Below are 23,450 nucleotides of genomic sequence, written 5' to 3'. Positions count from 1 at the left end.
AGATAAACTTAATCACAGAAGAAAGCAAAATCCTCTGAGTCAGCCTTATGGCTGCTTTCAAGTCATGCATCTCTACCATATGCTACTGTCCAGTTGTTAAACTAACCCTGCAGTCAGTGTTAGTTACTTTTCAAGAGCTACAGTAGTACTCCATTGACAACTACTACTTTAGACACTCTGGCTTCACCCAAACTTCTCCAGCCAGTGACTTCTGTGGAGCAGCAGTTTTTCTTATGAGTCATTTTACATCAGTGGTTTAAATTCAAACCTGTGATAACAAAGCGTACTTTGCTGTTCCATAGGACTGCTGTGAACTGTTGCTCAATTCCTTCTCCGGGTCTACCATATATACTGCTGGTGGCACGCAGACATGAATCAAGAGCATAATCTTTGGCTGCCAAAAATCCAAGTGTAGTTGCACTTATGCGAACAAACCCATAAATGTCAGTACCTTTGTTTTCCCCAACAGAGGCAAAATAAGTTATGCTTCTGAAAGCACGATTGTGCTGGTATGGCTGTTTTTTATGTAACTGCCATTCTGGGATTGCTTTGCCAGTCTAAACACATGCATATTATACCAAGAGAGTACTCAGACTTGACTGGGACAATATATTGCTAAAGAAACAGAAAAATTTGCAACTACCATATTGCAAGGATACCAGTATAACACACATCTATCACATGCTACATCTATAAGTAAAGTAGACCAACATAAGGAGATTTATACAGCAAAACAACTGGTGCTGAGTACTTAATCTCCATGCTATGTGCATTTCAGACAGTTTTGCTTCAGGCTAAACCTACTACCTCTTGGAGTACACTTAGTGCATTCCTGAAACACATCTACCAGTTCCCTTACATCTGAAAACAGTCTAGTTGCTGTGATCTGAAGTTGCCCTGAAATGTGAGCCAAAGCACAGTAAATAGGGACTATCAGAAAAATCATGTAAGGGCACTACTAATCAAAAGTACTAACGTAGACCCATCTGTAATTGAAAGGACAGTTAATTCCTCTCTAAATGCCAGCCATTCAAGTGAGATATCACAAACACTAGATGGATAAAAGCATTTGACTAAGACCTTGGCTCCCTGGTTATTTCCAGTAGCTAGTACAGAGAGAGAAAAAAACCCTAGCTTTCTCATCTGCCTTTTTCTTGGAAGAGCACATTCTTTCAACAAGAGGCAAAAGCCTCAATTATTGAATACTAATTATAATGTTGTACCACAAGAAGAGACACTATTGGCTCCATATATTCTCCAGTTTATTATTTAATCTATCTTAATTAATGTCTGAAAAGTGATGTGGTTTCCTCCACGGAACAGAAGCAATCAATGTGTTTACGGTCTGGTAAGTTAGTGTCCAGGGCTGGCTCTGTGCCTGTAAGAGCTGGCATGTCAGATGAGATATCCATTGAAAACACTTCCTCTGTCACCAGAGGCAAGCTTGTAAAGCGCCTTATTGCATTACCAGGCACTGTCATTCTCAGAGGCCACAAAAAGAACAAGCTCATAAAACAAAGTTTCATAAAACCAGCCCAGTTCCAGAACATTCTACTGAGAATATTTAAGTGTATAATGATTATCAAGAATGTGCTGAAGTCCCATTAATTCAGAGCAAGTTAAATGAGGACTAAATATGCTTCCAAGTGCTCCTGTAAAGGGCAGCTTATACATTTGTTTAAATTCTTAAATTACTATTACATAATCATAATTGCGGAGACCAAGCATACAGTAGCATAAATTTTATATCAATTTCATAAAAATGTATTCTGCAGAAATTATTTTCATAACAATTAAATTACTTTGAATATCATAGAAGTAAAGTTTAAAACCCATACTTATGTAACAATTGTAGCTTCAGTAGAAGCTTTATAATCTGTGCGTAGGGTGGTTGTTCTGGTTTGAGGTTTTGGGTTTGGTGGGTTTTGGTTTGGTTGGTTCTGGCTGGGGTTTTTTTGTTTATTTAAATTCAAAATACATCACTGAATGCCATTTTCAGCTCAAATTCTTCAGGGGAGAGATCAGGACTTCACAGGTATTTTTATAACGTTTTAAGAAAAATCAAGGTTTTGCCTGTCAAGACAAATATTTAATAATGCAAATACTACAGCTTTAATAAGTAACGTAATCATTCAGGCTGATATTTGGTAGACAAAGAAAGAAGACAAATCACAGAATGAGATGGAAGTGAAATGCATGCTGAAAAAGGTGCCATTTTAGCGAAGATATTCAGAATATGGGGATTATTTTGGTTTACTCACCTGTTAAGCCCAATGCCTCCACTGAAGTCACTATCAAGTATTCTTCAACTTTGCGGTCCTACTTGCTGTTTATTTTACCTTTGTGTTATAACCACTTTTAAAAACATACACTCTCTAGCAGTACAGTATAGAGCTCTATGTAGATTAGCTTCTTTGGCATAATTGAAAGAAGTTACATTAGAACAGATATTCCATTCTGTTTATGATTCTGAATTCTCCACCAAATTCTTTGTAAATATATTTTTATATATAATCTTCAGCACATCTTTCAATGTAATGGATTTTCTTCACTGTATTCATTCTCTGCTAAATTAAGTATGGCCTTCTCCATTTCTCCAACTTCTGATCTGTTTTTTGTTTGCATTTGTTTTTCTTCATTTATCTTTCTAGTACAAAGACACAAAAATTTAATGTGAATCAGCAGAGAAATTGCTTTTTCTCACTCATTTTGTGTATGACAAATAGATTGTAATTCTTGCCTATCCTACGTAAATAAAAATTTACATTTATTATTTTTATCCTTCATTTATGATCCTAAGTTCAGTTTTATGTCTTCTATTTTGAAAGATATGGTAAATTTGAATGCTTTGATAATGCTTTTTCATTCAGCTTCTAAGTTCTTGATACAAGATGTTCCAGAGATAGTCAACATTTTCTTCATTTGATTCACCTGATCTTATATTTCACAGCATGAGTCACACTGATGGGTTATGTAATTCTCAGTTTACTCTATTGTCTTTCCAGTTGATTACAATACAGATTCTATTTTCACCAAGTCAAAACCATTTCCTAAATCCTCAGAAGCTATCAACAAGACTTCTCTGCAGAAAATGAATCAGATGAAGAACATTAACAATGTTCTGTTACATGAATCTGAATGACATAAAACTAATTCCTAGTAGCTAATATTCCAGATAAATAGGGATGCTTGCTAAGCCATAAAAGTGCGTTATTTAAGTTCAAGCTAAATTTAAAATGTAAGATGCCTTAATTATTGCCTTATTACGGCTCAGTATTTCATCAATTCATTTTGAAATTACTTATTTCCTTATGATATTATGAAAACAGTGTTCCAAGTCTTATTGCTATTTTGTCTTACTACTTAGTTTGGCATATTTCATTTGTAACAATAAACACCAGTTAAGCTTTGAACATACTGAGGACCTCCAAAGGCCTACCTAACTCATTCTCTGGTCTGTTAAGAGTGTATTTATTAAAGCTACCGGTAACAGGGAGATGAGACAGTTACGTCTGCACGGCCGTGTCCAGGTATGACAGAACAGTAAGGTAGTTTCAGTGTAACAAGAGAGTCGTGCGTCTGCCCAGGATCCAGACTTCCTCCACAGTGAACCTGGATTCTTGCCATCCAGTAGCATTTAGGGAGGCTCTGGCTTTTCACTAAGGGGGCACTGGTTTTGCTCTTTCCTTCCTATGATCTGTACTGTATCTCTGCTGCTATTATTCAATTTTCTGGAGGGAACCTGAGCCCTTCAAAGTACTTTTAACATATTTTTATCATTACACTAATTTTCAAGGTCCCTGATAATAACTTCTCTTGCCACAAACATTTGATGCAACCACCTAATTTCAAGACCAGTAATCCAGACCAAATGTATCAAGAATTGGCAGTGACAACTTTAGGGACTCATGAGTTAACAAAGCTTTTCTTTTTGCAGATTTTGGGAATTCCCCTAGATTTCATCTGGGTTGCCACCTTAACAAAGACAATACCAGTTGCTTGTCTTCTCAAAGTGACTGTCAGTTTGAAAAGGTCACTGCTTGTGAAGCTAAAACGAGCTCTGAGATGGCTCCACCATTTTATAGGCAAGAATATGCCACTCCCTCTTCAAGAGCTTGCTTGGCACATTCTGGTATTAAGTTTGAAGGATTCACTACAGTGTGCAAGGGAGAAGGCAGATTCCAAGTACTCTGAGGTCATGGCAGGAAGGGGGATGCTCCAGACATTATTTCAGACATTCAGTGTTTGAGAACCTTTGTGTTTTCTACCTGATCTTGCTGTACTTGTAGTGGAATCCAGCCAGGGCTAGTAACAAGAAGACATTTGCTTTTGGGAGGGGAGGTGGTGGGCCTATATTGGTTGTCAGATGTTGGAGAGTACTTCAGAGCACTGATTACTGTGACACTTGGTCTGGGAACATTCCAGTCAATATATTCTGTTTACTAACCTGAAAAACAAAGCAAAATGCCCCAAACCTGGATAATTAGCCTTAAAGAACTATTTTCCAGTTTCTCTACCTGGGTAAGACAAGTACAATCATGCAACAGAATAGAATTAAAAAAAGCCAACACACACAACACAACACTCCCAGAAAAATACAGCACTCAAAATGCCAGAAATGGACTTAACTTAAAGCTCTTTCACTGCTAATACCTCACGAAAGATTTTACTTCATCTTATCATCACACAAAGTTACAGATAAGTTAACATATGTGCAAAAATGCACAATTAATGTTGAATTGACTTTATTCATATTCTAGTTTTGAACACACATGTAAACAACAATTATGAAACAATTTTAAGCAAAAAAAATTATAATGAGTTGTTACAGATACTTTAAAATTTCTTCTGCCTCCATTTTGATAGAAGACAGGAAACAAATCTCTTGCAAATTTAGAACTTTGAAAAGTTGTTATATATATAAGCAAGCTTAGTAAAATGCCATGCAGTATTTTCCTATATACACTTTTTCCCTTTATATCCTTTAAAACTGATATTTAAAATCCCCTTTTATCTTAAAAATACTTTTATAAAAATAAAATACTTTCTTTGTTAACTTTAGCTACAGTTTACTTTTTCCAGTGGATTCACTGCAACTATAATTTGCCCACAGTAAGTTATGCACTTCATTAATACCTCATCACTTCTATGGACAAGCACCATTTGCTGATATCTGCACTGCAGTCCTGATCCTGTTTCCACTGGAGCCAAATGACAAAACTCTCATAAGCTTCAAAAGAAGTTTAAAAAGCTCACTTTAATAACTATTCTGACATAATAAAAAATAACATCAGAGGTTTTGATTCTTTACTGTTTATTTTAATTGTCGGAAAAAGCAAATCCCAGATTTAGAATTTTGATTCAAGCAAAGCAAAACACATTATCGTCTGTTTTTACATCTAAGGTCTGACTTGCCTATATGTAAAAAATAAATTCTAATTATTACAGGACTACTACAAAAAACCTAAGGTTTATAAATGCTTTTAGCATGGAAGAGCATGTAAGTATTTTGCTTGCTTTTTATGTAATGACTTCAAAGAGAATATCTTGTTCAAATATACACTGGAGATTTTTTTCTTAAGATATAGAAAAAGTTTGCTATGCAAACTCTCAGTAAGAGCAAGCCATTGAAGCAGAGTTTTGTTTTTATATCTGCATTTGTCAAGTTCAAATCTAAGACAGCTATGGCTATTTCTTTGCATCTAAAAATAACAATAACATTTTTATTCATACAAATTTATAGTTCAAACAGTCATCAAAAAATAAAAAAAGGGCTAACCATTTCCTACAGCTCAGAAGGACAGTCTGGAAGGCTCCGAGTTTGAAACCATGTACAACCCAACAAGACTATATTGATTGTCTTGCCATCAAAGTGGTCAACAAGTCATTTATATAGCATTGAATCAACAACCTGTGACTAGTCATGCAAGCAGTCCTGCCATCTACAAGCTATTGAAATATGCAAATACAAAGGAAATAATTGACTAAAGATACTTTAGCACCTCCTGACAATTAGAAATCTGGGAATGGCCTTGCACGGTACTTCACCTCAACGGCAAGTCTAATTTACTGCTGTCTCCATTACAGACACACACACACAAGTGAGAATGCTTGAACACAGAAGCTTGAGCACAGAAGAACAGTTGCACATCTTTGTGAAGAGTATTGGAAATCTTGCTACTTCATAATAATTAATAATCAGAGGCTTGTGAAAAGAATACATTCAGCATATATAGAGAAAAAAATACCAGTGATCCATTACTAACATACTATTCAGCATTCAAAATAAGCCAAAACAGAACACCAATAGCAGCAAAATAACTTGGAGTTTTAAAATATCTTGATATTAGCTAGAATTTTTTATCACCTATTCTGGCACTGAGTAACTGAAAAAAAAGCATGCATTTAAATAGCTTTTTATTTCACAGATGTTAGAATGTACGAAATGCATCTTAATACACAACTTTTTTAGCAATATAAGACTGCAATAATGTCATCTTACAACAAATAGCTATTTTTACTAAAAATCTATGAGCAGTCACTCCAGGCTTTAACATATTATACCAGTAAAGAAATGAAGCCAAAACTACACATGTACAAAACAGCTGATATATGTAAATTTCATATTCAGCTTCTGTTTGCAAACAGGTACCTGTTCCTCACCTGCCTGCTGGGGAAGAAAATAAGAAAACCAATATTGCCAATTAGACTATCAGGAAACAAGATGTCACAATACAAATAATTTTATTCCAGTCAAAAGATAAGCAAATCTGCTCCCATGAATTTTTTCAGTAAAACTGAACAGAGACTGAACTAGATTTCCTATCTACTCTCAAATCAAGTTTTAGAAATAAGATATATTGCTGTACTCTCTATAAGAAACTCTGCTGCCCTGCCCTCCCCAGGCAGAACATTGCACCATGGCACTGCTGAAAAGTTGAAATGTTACTAAAGCACTTAATGCTACAAAAATGACATACGTTCATTTAACACACACTGGCATCAGCTATAAAATCTTAAAAGCATATGTTGAAGGGAAAGCAGTTTGGTAAAAACCTTCAGATAGAACAATAAAAGCAGCAAATGTTTCCCCTCCTCCGAACTGAAAGCATGTTTAAGAGTCTACTTAAAACACCTTAAAAAACCCCCAACAAACCACCCATAAAAAAGCAATGACTGTCTTGGGCGAAGATGGCCTTGCCCTGGAAGCAGGGTGATATTTAAAAATTTATTTCTGATTATAATTTGCTACTTAATCTAAAAACAGTTTCTTCTTTTGGTTTTATCCAAAGCATTTGTGAGCCTGATAGGGTGCTACCAGTTTATTTAAACTTTTGCTTTCCATGCTATTTTTAGCTTGTGGAGGCTCACACAAAACATTTCCTAGAGCTTAATGGCTTGTTCTCTCATTGTTATTATTACAAACCATTCAAATGGAAAGTTGTTAAGTGTGCAGTTTGAATTCATAGGTGCTTGTTTTCCACTGGTTGACATCTGCATCGATCATGTTGCGCTCTGTGAAAGTAACTCGTCCTTCTGAATCAATGAGAATGACCGTGTTAGTCCTGAAACAACGTAAGCACAGAAGGTTAAACCTTGTGTCCGTTATATAAATTTGCAGGGTCCCATCCCTCATCCCCAAAGGTTTTAGCTCATTTTTTTTCTTGACCACGTATCATCACCACACTACCAGGGCAGGAATCATCCTGGCAAGTTCATATGGGCATTTTCGTCCCTTCTTCTGTCACTCCACTGCTCTGATTCCCTGTTGCACTTGCAGCAGCTGACACACAAAGCTGCTCATTTACAGGGAGTATGAGAAAAGGTTAAACTTTTTTTAATGCCACGTTCCATTCAGAACTAGCATAAAACCAAGTTTTTCTTCACAGCCTACATGCCCCCTGATGGATTATTCGTCTCAATAGTACTCTTTCATTCTTTCCTCTCAAATCAATTGTCCATTAAGATTCAAACACCATTATCATAGAACACTGATACACAATCACAGAAAAACTTTTCTCTGTCTAGGAACCTTCCAAAGAAGAAATCTGTTTTCAGGAAAAGCAGATTCCATTCATGCATCTATGCCACATTGTGATGTGTAAGCTGTCATTTCTCTGTGGACACTGTAGTACTCTGCCAGGGAGAGATGACTGACAGAAGTAGGAATTTTATGCCATCCTGATGTAGTGGCCTTCCCCAAGTCATTTCACAGTTGTTCACTCATAAAAAAAGCACTTAATTTCCTCAGAAGCATATCATGAGGCCTAGTTAACAATCTCTATTCACTAAGCCACTTTCCCAAGGGAAAGATAAGTGTGAGCATACATTATAGTAGCAGGGAAGACTTGAAATATAGTGTTAATTCACCAGTAAGAGGTCAGTATTTCTACGGAGTTATTGCTGCTTCCTTTGAAATAGCTAGACTGCAATCTGTGAAACAAGGGGAAGAAGATGCTTCTTTACATTTTAAGTCATATTTAAAATGTTCTTTGAATACATTCTATAAAGATACTCAGTTTTTGCAGTGGTTTCTTTCTCAGAATACCAACCTTAAATACTTACAGAAGTGAGCGATCTCTGCTTATCAGTTTACATCTCTACAGTGGAAATACTGACTATGCCAGAGACACTGATCTGACAAAATCACTGGCAGACTTTTAGAGTAAGAATTCCCTATCAGCAGCACAGGGTTCACCTATAATTTTGTCCCACTGAGAATTAAATGCAAGATGTATTGTATTATTCTATTCTTCTTGCAGCTTTGGTAGAACAGTCTGAGCAGTAAGTGATATCATCTCAGTAAGAACAGCAGCATCAGTTAGGGGATAAGAGTAATAGGTTTTTAATGTATGAAAGTGGCAGCTACGTATTACAATGACATGTCCAAAGAAACCTCTAACTTAACTATGCAGAAAACACTATTCTTGCTCTTGGAAGAGAAATGTCTTCTGCAGTTCCACAGATATAGAAGATAATTACATTTTTCTGCTAAAAACGTGATTTCAAAGCTTTTCATGTTATGATAAGATCAAAATTAGAGGCAGTCAGATCTGTTACTACACTGGGGAACCAAGAGAACTGTATTATCTTCTCTTGGACAAACTAAAGCTACCTTATACTCCCCACCAAAGACAAACCATAATGTGTGCTTAATGCTTATCAGTAGCAAATCTAAGACACCAGAACACTGAGCAAAGAAATACTTTACTGAATTATACTTCATTAATAGCTGAACAAATTTAAAGCTGTCACTATAGAATTAGAATTTATAGCAGCATAATTTTGATTTGAGATATGCTTTGATCCAGCACACATCTATTTCTGACTATAAATTTTTTACCTTGTTCCATAACCTGGGCAACGAACACATACAGCTGCATACTTGTTCAATATAGGACGTATATAATCCCTCCCTTGGTCTTCAATTGCAGGGTCTGGTAATTGACTGAAAAAAGTAGTAGAGTAATAAAAAAAACTTGAATTCTCCAACATTAAGACATTCATCCCTCTTGAACCATGCTGTGTTGACTGAGTGGTTGAAAAATGACAAACACTTTTCAAAAAGTACAAAAGAGTGTTAATTGTGTTCAAAACTAAAGTATGAGGAAAACAAAAGATAAAACAGTTTGTAAGCTCTTTCCCAAAGAGATTCTTTCAAGCTCTTGAACTTTTGTCTCACTTCAAGAAATATTTTTCATATTCTGACAAGTTTTTCCACTTTCCTTGTTATTCTTTGTCTTTCTGTATTTTAGTTTCAATTAAAACCTTAATGATCAAGCAATTTGAGGCACATCATATAAACCAGCATTATTCCAGTTAGACTCCAGGAGTTCTTTTTGTGTCGAAGAAAGAGCTCTCTGCTTCCTTCAATCTTTACTTGGAATACCTGGAAAATACCTAGGAGAAATCCTTAAAAAAAATTTGTGAAGATGCAGCAGAGGACATGGTGAGCTTGCACCCAAATTTCTTGACATAGATCCCTATCAAAGCTTGAAAGACATTTAGAAACATGATTTTATTATAAAGCACATCAAGCTTCATTTATTGTAATTAAACAAGTATCAGCATTCCACAGAAGAGATGCTAAGGTCAAAGGTTACTGCAGCAACCCTACATCCCTGGCTTTCCATTCTCATCACCAGAACATATTCTCAAACGCTAGCCATAAATACAGCTTCCTATTTCAATAATTAAAGATTCCAATTTTATTTATCAAAATCCAATTTAACTATTATTGCAGCAGGTTTTTGTGTTGATTTTTAAGCTACTTCCGCCTTCAAGAAATAATCCCATTTCTGCCTCCTAGAAGAGACCCAGTCGTACCTATAAAATAAAAATAATTCAGCAGCCTATCAGCTGTACAGTGAATATTGGGGAGGAGGGCAGAGCAAAACAGACTGATCAATTCAACCCCATTTTCAGAGCTCATCCTGATCTGTAGAGAAGACTGTGCAATTTGTTATACTGTAACTGACCTTTACATCTAGCTGGGATCATTTTCTTTGTTGTGGTGAAGAAAACCAGTGGATGTTTCAGGGAGAAGCGAGAATAGGTGCAATTCTAGTGTGAATAGAGCAACTAAGCTCTCTGACTCCTGTGTGGGGCATTTGGCTGGAGCATGCCACGATGTAACAGAGAAGGCACACAGCAAGGCACTTCAGCCTGTGAGAACTGTCAGCTTCTACCTTGTACTCCACCACTGGCAGTTCCTGTATGCTCTGCACAATAGGCCGTTCCCGAGCAGTTTAACAACCCCAAGCAGTTTTAAGGAGACTGGAAGGAGTTGCAATACATCCCTGAGATCACAGTCAAAGGCAGGGCTGAAGCAGAAGAGAGGGCACAAAAACCTGTATCCAGCAGGATAGAAGGGAATTCTAAGAGTAAACCAACCATCGTACCTACTTAATTCCTGTAACACACACAAAAAGTGATCATAAAGTAATATGCAGTAAGATATTTTATGAAAGTTCAAAGCTAGTGCATATCCATATGTTCATATTTATTATGAAAAGATCATTTCATCTTGAAGCGTGCTTTGGTAAGATTACAGACTTAATTTTAAATATTGCTTTTTATAAGTAAATATTTCCATTTTATAGTCAGATGATTTCAGATGAGAACATACTGAAATACTGAACATTAAGGGAAGATAATTTGGGCTGTATTGTATCTTATACCTTTGTCTTTTTACTAGTAAAAGGTAAAGTATAACAGTTTTTTGAAAAATCACTTGATCCGATATCAGATAAAAAGTAATTAGGATGGCTTAGTAGACTTCCCAATTACTACTCATTGCTCAGATATCCAAGTTCTTATGTAAACATTTATTTTGAACCACTGAAAAATGTCACAAACATGAACGTTGGCATTAAAATTGACTGATAAAACTAGAAAACTGGATCTATATACCAGAAACAGCTTTGCTTCAACACAAGGCACCCCCTAGACAGGTAAAAGTCAGGCTAAACATGGAAGTTACTAGGCAGTGAGCAATAATATGAATTTAAATCACAGCACCTCCTTTACCCTACTCCATGTCTAGACATTGAAGTGGTATTAATCTCCTTCATTTCTAAACATCTAGCTTGTGGGTCTAAGTTCACTGTGTAGCCAGCAGTGGGTGCAGGAAACAGACAGACTCCTCTTGGGAACTTCCTTGACTAGAGGCTTAGAGCTGAACCGCACAAATACTCCCTTACCTCCTTCCCCCATGTAGCCTAAAACAATAGCACTTTTGAGGGAGGCAGCTGGTTCTACTTTGAAAATAGCTTGCTTCTCCACTCTCTGTCTACACTCTGGGTAGCAATACAGAAAAGCTAGCAGTTACTAACACAAACCTGCTCACGTAAGCAAGTGCTTACTCTGTCTTCAGGCAGAAACAGAACCTTACCCTACAGTGAGTCTCCACAAAGCTTACGGCAATAACTTACATGTCCCCTGTCTTGCACTCATTACCCTTACTAAGAGAAATGCAATCTTTAAAAGAAAAGGGCACAGAGAATTCAGCATATAGTCTATGAGTACTAAGACTGTAGTAATGTTTCTTGTTTGCTGCTTAAAAATCAATATTGTTGAAAGTCAGTCTCTGTGGAGGGGAAGAACACTACTTTTGCCCTTCATTACCCAGCTTTAGTCAACTAATATATGGCTAAAGTTTCTTTTTTGTCAAAAGAGTTTATATATGAAATTTTTAAATTGGTCATATCGCATTTTGAGTAAACTCTGGCTATCACGTTCTTACGGCTCTTGATTATTCATCACTGTAAGAAGCTCCTGCACCAAGTCTTCTTTGGTAAGATCTTGACTTCTCTTGACCACTTCTGTGAAAAGCTGCTTCCCATATTGAAGTTTCTTCCATGGTGTATCCAACAAAGAATTACTCAATCCATATATTCCTATACATACAAAAAACCCCCACCCAAACAACTCATTAAGCTCTGGAGCAAAGAAAATTAACTTATGTAGTATGCAAAAAATAACTTCATAACAACGTCATAATTATCTTATCCCACACAGTCTGAGGGACAAAACCAAATGCTATCAGCAAATTCATCTTGAATCTCTTATGATAATCTGCTTATTCATCCTATTGCCAGCTTTCACTTTGCTTCAAAAAAGTGGCCATTAAAGTATGCATCAAAGATGTATATTGTGATAAAATAAATACAACAGCCCTTCAGATAGTAAGAGTCTCCTAGGTGTGTAACTCATAATAAAATAATGTAACCATTTCTCAACAACTTTTCTGGATGACTACTTTTACTGTTTTATTAGGGGGAAAAAAGCCCAAAACCCAACACACAAACCACACCACCCCCCCCAACACCCACTTCAGTGCATCATTGCTCTTTTAGTTTACTAAAATTAGCTGAATTTGAGATTTTCAGCACTGTTATTAACACAATGTACACTGTGGTGTGAAATCAGGTGAAATCTCAAAGCGTTTTTTTTTCCCTCCAGAACACAACACTAATAGAAACATTAGGGTATTACCTAACCTAAACACAAAATAACTTGTAATCATGATATTGTTGAGTTTATTTCTGTAAAGCTTCAAGCTTTAGATATCATGAAATTAATAAAATCTGTAATAAGGAGGTTGTTATAAGTTCAAGATTTAGTAGCAACTGTTTACAGACCAGTCCCTGTGGACCACTCCTAGCTGCACAGTATATACATACTTACTAAGTAATGTTCAGGGGGGATGGAATTCAATTTAATTGGAAAGGGTATCTCATGATTTGCAGTTGCCATTAGAGATTTCACAGTTTTATTTATTTTAATACAATTTAAGTGATTTCCCAGCTAATTTTTATCTTCAGGTATGCTACAAAACACATGCCCCATTCCTAAACAGGAGACTACAGCCATCACTCATTTTACTCAGCTGTGCTTAAACACTTCTCTGTGGTGATATCCAGTTCTCTGTTACTTTTAACCTTCGGTTTGGTAGACTATGGAAAAGGTACAACAGAATTATATGACTTCTGCAGTCTAGTCTTTTCCAGTTTAGCTATATTACTCATAATTTACTTTTGTCTCAGATTTTACTCTTGAAAAACACTGCAAAGCAACATTTCATGACAAGGAGCTTTTCTCACCACAATCCAAACAAATAAACACAAAGGTTACCAAAACCTCCTCTATCCCTGAAGGCAGCCACATAAAAAGAAGAGGAATTTGTTGTTGAAGCATGGAGACCAGAACTACCTTTGCTACAGTCTGCAAATACCTAAACCTTGTGATTCAGTTTCTCATTACAAGCGGCTAGATTTTTTTTTTTTAAATGTTTGAATTAAAACCTGTTTCGTGCTTGTAGCTGTAGAAAATCTAACAGCTGTTTCCAAGAATTTTTGCTATAATTGCTACAGTAACTATTTGCCTACTGGCAGCAACATTTTGACCATTAACCTAAGCAGGCAAAATAAGCCACTGTCATTAACTGTTATCAACCAGCTACACTGCTCAGAGCCTTTTATGTGTCCTTGTCCATTTAAATTGGCTTTTTGGTGATGAATTCTGAATTATTGTTCTATGAGCTGGCTAGCAAAGGACAAGATTTTGAACATCTTAAATCAATCCACCTGATAAGACAGATAAATATTTTTTTTTTAAGCAGCTCTGTCCCTAGGGGAGCACAGTCACACTGCTGGGTAAAGAAAGTTAGGGTCAAGTCCACGAACCTTTGAAAATTCCCTTCCTCAAGACTTCTGTCCTTCAGTCACAGTTACCTAAGAAGCATCCCACTAATTGCAGTGGCAGCAGGATAGAAGCTTTTAATAAACTATTCGATTCTTTACTGAAATTTTTTAGTAAATACTTAAATGAATTTAAGGACTTTATTTTTTTTTTAAGAATGCAAAGAAAAAGTTACTGAAGACAATGTTTAAATGGTTAAATTACTAGAGCAATACAGCTATATTCTGACTCCTTTAAAATAACAAAAAGTAATATTCAGACCTTTCTGAAGAAAACCTACCAGGATTTAGGAAAACAGGTTCTGGTTCTCCTTTGTTTCCATAGTAGCAAATTACATCTCCTTTGGTGGTACTGAAAAATATAAATAAGAATTTCTCCTTCAAAAACCATCAGCTTCTATATTTGATTATGCTCTAATTTCACGTAAGCTTCAAACACAGCAAGATGTTTCTCCCACTGTTACTACTATGATATCCCAGCCCAGAGATTAATTATTGAGTTATATTACTCTCCTCTCAAAATACAATACTAGCCATACCACTGTCAAATAGTACTATTATAATTTTTAAACATAACTGTAATAAAATTCAGTAAAAACCCAGAACTGCTGCATGGAACGTAGCCAGGCTTAATGACAAAAATTTGTACGGTTTTGAATAACTGAAGATTTAATTACTTGGGGGAAGGTGGCATGTTAAAACAAAAGGACAGTCCATTACAGCAAGTGAAGTTTTCCCGTCATCTCTTTTGAATTGCTACTGCATTCTAAGAAGCTGACCACTGTGGGCCATTTTATCTGAAGTCGTCGATTTTTAAGCCCACTAATAACAATGTCGTAGGGCATAGTTGGGTCCTTTAAGTGACAGATATGCATTTTCAGGCTGTTTTCAGGTAAGGGTAGTTACTGTTTGTAAGCTCTCTAATTGTAGGTACTGGCTTCAGCACTCGCTCTCTCGTACACAGTTTAGCAGGGACCATCTGACATAATGTTCAAATACAGCTTCCAACATTGCAAATAACTCTCACTTGGCACAGATGATATCAGCATATCCAAACAGCATAGATTTTTAAGTACTCGTACTGATATTGACAACACAAATACCAAATCAACTGATAAGAATAAAAAAAAAAATTAAAAAAGAAAATCAAGAAAGTCATCAATAAGCCTTGTGGGAAATGGAGGGCAGGGAATGGATTGCCATTAGATGGTTCACTCTCAACATCCCTCAGTCCCATCAGCTGACATGAAATGGTGATTCCTCCAATTGCTACCAGTTGGTGGGTTTTGACAGGGTTTTTTTGTTTATGTTTTAAAATTTGCCAGGACATAGCCATGAGACCATATAATTCTGTATTTCACTCTAGTGATTTACTTGTTCACAGTGGAAGAGAGTATTATTCCAGTTACCAATAAATACATTCTGACTGTAGTTCAGTTTTTAATTTGTTCCCCAAGCTCTAGCTCCACAGACCACAAATAGACTTTCTGAATAAAAAAACCCCAAACACAAAACTTACAGTTAAGATTGAATTTGGATTGAGTAGCATAAAACATAATAGAGTAGAAAAGTCATTTCCAGATCCTCATTTTCTCTTAAGATAAAAAGACACATCTGTGCCTTGATGCAAATAAGAGTATATAGAATGCAATCTCATTAATGATGTACTGGAAGTAAGATTGCTCTGCATAAGTTAGCATCCGCTACTCAAATCTTAATAACAAGCAAAACAGTCTTGATTTAGCTGTTTATATTCTTCTTAAAAAGCCATTCTGAAAGCGATTCTACAGCGTCCTTTGCAAGACAGCCAAATGAAAAGGGAAATATTAACTTATTAATTATACAAGTCATAAAAGGCAAGAGGAGGAATATAAAAAAACACCTAAAGCAAAAATAAAACTGCCTTTCCTCCTCTGTGTACTACTCTTCCTCCTCCCCAAACCCATGAGACTTTCCATCTCCATAAGAAAGATGTCCAAGTTTTTTGGCATAGTTAGAAGAGAGTAATTATAACAGGTGGTATTTGTGTATTGTTGTTTTTATTGTTAAATATATAATAAACTCTCAGTTATTCTATTTATGAGTCATCTACTGTTAAAAGAAATGGGCATTTTCTGAACTTTCCTCTAGTGGCTTAAAAAGACATTTATTTTCCTTATCTTTGTTTTTCTTTTCAATATTAAGATCCTTGTTCAAATTTACCTTATGGTCATCTCAAAAGTCTTTACTGACCACCCCAAACTCTCCACAGACATCTGCCCTCATCAGAATTGTGACAACTAGCATGCTTCAGTTTTCAGCAGGACACTGAATATCGATCACTGCTTTCCTGTTCTGGCCCTACTTCTTACACACTGAAGATTTTTACTAGTCTATGCCAGAGTTCTAATGTGACCTGTGATTCAGTAAAAATATTCTTATCCATCAATGAAGAAAATAAGTACATTAGTAAAAAGGCCATTTGCTTCTTTAGCCCATTTGGAGTATTTGCATTGGGAATACCTAGATAGTCCATAACAAAAGCAGCTGAAAAAAGGTAGAAGGAAAATGAAAGATATGACCACAATTTTCTTTCCTGAATTTCTTGAGATGCAAATTTCTGTTCCACTACCACAGATTAAATTGTTTATGTATGTGACCCACTTATGGAATCAGTTAAAAGTTGTATTTTCTTAAATCAGAGATAAAAGGGGGTCTTAAAATATTATTTTTAAACACACTAAGGCAGAGAAATACAGCATTTTCAATGAATATGAGAAAGTGCTGCTGACAAGTACAGGTGGAAGAAAAAAATTTTATTAGCAACAACCTGAACTTCCCTTCTATTTCTTGAGACTCCTTCAGATACAAACAAGTTCTGAATTAAAAGTTACACAGAAAAAAGGTATAGTTTGTTCATGGATAGGTAAACACAGCAATCAAAACAACAGCTGTTTTCACTAGACACATAATATTTTCTTTGTTGAATAGAAATAAATTATTGGAAGAGTAGGAAAAATATTTAATGAAATATTCAGCTATTATGCTGGTTCAGCAAACTTTTCTGCCAGTACACTTGTCTGCAGAAATATCTGAGAAAAATGAACAATACACAATGAGAAGTCTTTGAATCTTTTTTCCTATCACTACCTCCTTTAGTTAAATTGTCAAGATATTCTGCTTTTAAGCTAGATGGATGCTATTACAATTTTTTTGAAATTTCAAATGTAAGAGTCCCATACATTCTTCCCTTAACTGGATTCTGTCAGGTCTTCACGGAGACAGGAGAAACTTTAGATAGCCAGAGAAGTTGAGCCATACTTTATTTGGCTGCAAATACTAAGCTACCTATCTGAGATGCCTGGGACCTTACAGGAGTGAAAAGGATCAACAGACCTTCTATGAGGAGAGCTGGGTGTATGAGTTCAGTTATTCAAAAACCAAAAGCTTGAAAACAGGATTATGTTAATCATCTTGCTCAAAGCATGTTATAGCCCTGGCAAAGCCTTACATAAACAAAGCCTAGAGCCAGGCTGAAAACTGAATGGAAGTTATACTTAATGTTCTCAAGTCCTTGTTTATCAATGTTTTGTTAGGACCAGCTGGCCATTTTAGCAATGTCAGGTCTTTCCTCTCTTCAGCATTCTTTATATTATCTTTATGGCTAGTTAATAGTTAGCACAAAGGGATGTTAACGTGTATGATGCATGCCTATCCCAGCTGGGATTAGACACCTTCCTACAAGCCTGGTTCCCACTGGTACATTTAGAGTTGGCACACAGTTAGTACTAATACTAGAAAGAATCCCTTGGCAGCTAAAAAAAGGAGAGCATTGAGCTGAGCTGTCATTAATAGACCAGTCTGACATCTCAGTCCCAGTCACATGCTAGGATGCAAGAAGTCATATACTCATAAGAGTACACTGGCACACTGCATTTTCCATGAACAGGGGCATAGAAAAAGCAATGTGCAAGTATTTTAGGTCACCTGAAGTTGCTGAATTGGCATGTTTTATGGAGTAAACTATTTATATTGTATCTCAAAAGTCAGAAGTAGTTCTTTGAAAAATATAATCTGTAAATAAAATTCAGTTGGAATTAATACAATACAATGACTAAGCACAGGGAGAACAAATAAACCAAATAAAAAACGAGAAAAAAGTTGGCTGCTAATGGCCTGTTTTAAGATTAACATATGGGTCATTAAAAAAAAATTAAAACTACAGTAGTAATTATAATACATAAAATGCTTGTAATATATTTAAGCAAATAAAGCAGTCATTACAGTCATTATAGTTTTTTCTAGTTAAGACACCAGCAATTACACAAACTATTTTTTTGATGCATTAAATACTCTTTTCAAATTGTCAAATCTGTATCTGCTGTAGAAGGTCTGTGAAAAGATCAGAGCAATTGTTATCACCTGAGGTCTCAAAAGACAGAGTTTTAGATAGAAAGGTAGACAAATGGCCCAAGCAAGCCCTTGAACACAGCTGTAAGACAGTCCTTGTCATAAATGAGACTGCATGCTGAATAAGTAGGCACTACTGACTTCCTTTAGCAATGGCTTTTTATGTGAAAGATTAATCTAGCATCTGTTTTGAGATTCTCGTGACTGACAAATTCAGTAACAAGATCCCCTGGAGTTTAACAAAAAGATGGGGAATACATACAAACTGCAGGGCCACTAATTCAGGACTTCTGTATCTTATTGTTTCTACATTCCACATTCCCCCAGATACGTGCTTTCTATTACACTTACCTCCACTGCAACGCTGCTGCTGTCTTCTGTCAAAAGAAGACTGAAGCCTTCCAATAGACTTCTGAAATAGGGATACTTCCAAAGTTTAGTTCACTGTGCCAGTCAGCTACTCTTTCTTTTATCATTTGGCTCTGCCTACTCTCTTCCTACTGTTTACAGATACTCAGTACTGAACATCAAGGCAGAAGCCAAGATCAAAAAAGTCACTGTAAGCTTGATCACAGCAATAGCTTCCAAATCCTGGCCTGGACTTGGATTCTCTTCCCTCCCAACTTTGCAAGTATAGATATCAATTTCACTGGAGAAGTAATAAAGGCATAATTACAGCGATGACAAAAGGACCCAGTAGACATACTTTTTTTTTTTTTTTTAAAAAGTCTCAGACATAGCTGACAGCAGAGAGAGAAGAAACTAAAACTATATAAAAATGATGCTTCTACATACATCATTCTGTCAAAAAATGTATGCAACAATAAATGTTCAGGAAATATTCTAGGCAGCATTAATTTCAGTAACAGATGTTTCACGGCAACATGAAAGTTTTTGTCACAATTACTTCTTAATACTGATGAAATATAAGCAATGTCCTTCTGCACCCCTGCCCTGCTTCAAGGTAGCTCCAAGTCATTCAACAAAAATACAGACAGAAAGAAGAAAAAAAAATAATGAGGCAGTAAAGCTCCATCGGGTGTGGTTATCACTAAGTGATCACTCCCCTGGGCACTGAGTTCTAATCTTCTAACAGGGTGAATGTTTTACAAACAAGGACATTGGGTTGTTTTATGAATAATGTGTGCATGTATTTTTTATACAGGGAGAAAATATGAAATTGGCAGCTTGAAATGCTGAACAGTAGTTTCAATTGAGTAGTATGGTTCACAGATTAATCATCATCTCTTCAGAATTCATGAGCTAATCAGAAAACTTTCTGTTCTGAAACCTAAAAACAAGCAAACACCAAACCCCCAACTATAAAGCCCAAACATTTTTGTACATATACCACAGAGCATCAAATAAAATGGTGAAAAACATTAGTGCCAGATACTGACAGCATATAGAATCTGCTTTAAAGCACTACTGATTCTGTTGTCAGTGTCTAAACATTTCTTTGGTGGTGTCCTTATTTTTTGAGCCAGGCAGAAGCTGAGACCAGAGAGAAGAGAGAAAATAAAGTTTTTCAGAAGCTTTTTTCCCTTCTCTTGACATTGGACTGTCCATCTCATTAGACTTGCAAATGACTCAGGATCTACGCAGAAATATTTCAAAGGTGGTAGTACAGAACTCCTTAGAGAAGTACCTGGACACCTCATTTTCAGAAGGAAGTCAGAAGGAGCAAGACAGATGTATTCCGCAGAAGGTGGTATTAGGACAGACGATGCATGAGGAGAAATGTAAGTGAGCTTATAAAGCAATCATGACAACTTGCCCATCTACATTCTTTCCATGAGAGCAGTCTGACCCTATCTCACTTCCACTGGAAAGGCTCCTAAATCTAATCTATGGAGAGCAATCAAATTCCTCCCACATAGCCTTGTCTTGATAACCACACTGAACAAGACAGCCCATGTTTCTAAAACCTGGTCACACTGTTCAGGTGTTTTAATCTTCTGAGGCCCTGCACTATCAACAGTTCAGTTAACTCTTCTCCCAAACACCTTTTCTTCAGTTTGCTTTTTTAATGTCATCCATGATGTTGCTACATAACTAACCAGCTGTAGATTTCTATATTAAAAAAGAAAAAAAATAGTCTCTATATATTTATGTATATAAACACTTTTTAGCATGCATTTTATATATTTGTGTATCTATTCTACTCCCCACACACACATTCCAACCCCATTGTTTTGGGGATCTGCAGTTTGAACTGGGACTCAGTCCTATACATCATCACATTAAGGATAAAACTTATTATTAACCAAACTTCACTCTCCAGATCAGAATATGAAGAATACATTCTAGTACATAATCTGTTTTCAATACATTACCAAATTAGTCAGTGCAGGTGATGGTATAGTTAGTTTACTACATTTTCCCTGGAGGGACTGAAAACTACCTGTCACAGAGGAGAGCAGAAAAGCTTACATGAAAGGCCTTTTTCTGCAGCTCCCTCCAGCTGACTTGTTTTATAAAGGACAATTAATCTATTCCTCATGGAGAAAGTGATTCAGTTCTATTACACAGGGATCTTACTGCATATAAACAATATGGGCTCTAACTGACAATCTGTCAGAGACGCTAAACTTGCTGGGAGAGTGACAAGAAGCTGCCACTTAAATTTCTCCTTCAGGGCAGTCTGTATTACACACTTGGCAGTATGGAACACAAGCGAGATACTGCCACAACAGCCCTAACACAAGTTGGTGATACCCATGAAAGTCTGAGCAACTGTTGCAGCTAGATTTGTTGGACATAAACACGGGTTTTGCCAAGACAGAAATGCTGTCCTGATCATCAACAAAAGCAGCTCACTATTACTACAGCTATTATCACAAAGGGATAAAGAAGAAAAACTGCTCTGAATCTTAGACAGACATTTTCTTAGAGACCAGTCCAGCTTCTGATAACCTTGTTCCTCTCTAATCAGACCTACTGTTAGTCAAAATTGGAGGAGTAGCAACACTGCCTTCTTAGAAGCTAATTTTGCAGCCACACAAAACTCCAAGTAGACACTGTTTGCCATATGCCATACATTCAACGTAAAAGTACATTTAGCATAATGGGGTAAGTATTCATGACTCATACTCAGCAGGTACAGCAAGATGATAAACTGAAAAGATTAGAAAACTAAAAGTATTAAGTATTTTTTTTCCAGTACAGAATTCTTATTAAAAAAAGAAATGAATAGTGTTTAAATTGACATCATGAGATGCCACAGAGCAAATAGATTACACTAAAAGTGTCAAAACACAAAGCTGTGGAAATAAATGATGTTTTACAACCCCTATAGTAGTTTCCAACTCTCCTTCTCACATCACTGCACCTGTATCATCTAGCATACTGTCATCATAATAATACAGACAGAAGACAAACATTTCTTTTCCTGAAATGTGTACCTGAGGACTCAAACATTGTAAATCTCTCTCTAAATTTGCTGCTTACAGTCAGCAATATCATGTGCTCAGATATACCCCTCCCCAACAGTGCTTCATTTACACTTTGAATGTGCATTTCCTCTCCATTTCACACCACTAACAGAGCCAGTCTTTATCTGTTACACAACAGAAGATGATGTTAACAATAGTCTTCAGTCTTTGAACAGGAGCATGGCCCAACAGAATAACATCAACTACAATAACATTTTCTATTTACATAGAAAAGTAGCTTCCATTTATATACTACATTTCTCTCAGGAGTACTTCTAATTTCCTAAAATGACAAGTTTACATATCTTACAGAAATTGCTGCATCATTAGCTTGCCAAGAATTTAATTTCATCAGAGTATCCAAGGCTAAGGACATGTCAAAACGGGGAAGTTAATCAACACATACAGCTTTCAAAGTGATACTCAGCAAGGAATTATGACCTGCATCACCACAGAAAGACTATCCAATCGAGCATACAATTCCCTATCAGCCTAGCATGGAGGAATAAACAAACAAAAACAACACAAGAATGATTTCCTTAACAAATAATGTCAATCAAATCTATTTTCATATCATTATTCTAGCAGCCATTATGACTATTCTATTTACCTAAATTAGAAGAAACTCAAACTTACTCCCTGCTTGCTAGGTCACACCTTGAATATCATGTTTGCTTGAAAACATAGTAATGCTATTTCTTCTATTATCTTTTTAATTACAGATAGCCTTTCAGTTTATGAAAGCTAGCCAGGCAGCAACATGCAGCAGAGAGCACAAAAAGTCAAATCCTCTGACCATGGTAAAAATTAATTTAAGCAACAGAAAAATTTTGGGAAGTCTCTGGTAGGATAAAGAACTTTGTAAAGTAGAGAGTAAAAATAACAAAAGCAGCAAACCCTGTAATTGCTTAGTGTGCTCCTGGAATAACTATATGCTTATTTCCAAGTGGGCACACCAAGCAGAAACACATTCCTTATCTTCACAGGTGGCACTCATCTGCCTTTCCATATTCATCCTTTCAGACTTCAATCACCTATATGAGTCTCATTTCACTTTCCCATCATATCATAGCAAATTAAAAAATGAAAACTAATAGCCTGGCAGAACTTGAAATAAAGGCCTTTCTTAAAAAACCCTAAACAAACCATGACAAAACACTTGCAGGAAAGTCAGAGAGTAAGGAAGAAATTACTAGTAGTCTGAATCACGAGCAGAAGGTGGTCTAATACAGAAAGTGGAAAATGTAAACACAAGGCCAGTTATCGATAGGGTGCTAGAAATTATTTTCACTGAAAACAGTAAGCACTATAACCTTCTGCTTTAAGTGTACGTGGTTTCCCAGAAGCATGCAGAAAAGCTGAGTGGGAGAAGGCCCTGAACCATCAGGTTGTCTAATAAGATTAATGCTTCTTCAGAAAACGTGCC

General features: G+C 36.2%; 1 protein-coding gene across 9 annotated transcripts in view; it reads right to left on the bottom strand.

Annotated features, from left to right (window-relative positions):
- Window positions 1–4,728: 4,728 nt before the first annotated feature.
- Window positions 4,729–23,450, bottom strand: part of TANGO2 (transport and golgi organization 2 homolog) — a 41,376-nt gene continuing 22,654 nt past the window's right edge. For 7 of the 9 annotated variants that reach the window (XM_074887438.1, XM_074887437.1, XM_074887436.1 and 4 more), the window contains 5 exons: window positions 14,483–14,553; window positions 12,245–12,398; window positions 10,689–10,850; window positions 9,344–9,448; window positions 4,729–7,565 (listed from right to left, as the gene is read on the bottom strand). In XM_074887438.1, the coding sequence (XP_074743539.1) occupies window positions 7,445–7,565; window positions 9,344–9,448; window positions 10,689–10,850; window positions 12,245–12,398; window positions 14,483–14,553 (613 nt within the window). In that variant the 3' untranslated portion in view covers window positions 4,729–7,444. Of the gene's footprint in view, window positions 7,566–9,343; window positions 9,449–10,478; window positions 10,851–12,244; window positions 12,399–14,482; window positions 14,554–23,450 lie in introns of those variants that run through there. The other 2 variants (XM_074887442.1, XR_012631333.1) reach the window with 2 other exon arrangements.

The sequence above is a fragment of the Strix uralensis genome, chromosome 17 (assembly GCF_047716275.1).
Source record: "Strix uralensis isolate ZFMK-TIS-50842 chromosome 17, bStrUra1, whole genome shotgun sequence".
NCBI lineage: Eukaryota > Metazoa > Chordata > Aves > Strigiformes > Strigidae > Strix > Strix uralensis.
The sequence above is the reverse complement of the archived record's forward strand: the minus strand, read 5'-3'. Positions and strand labels throughout refer to the sequence as shown.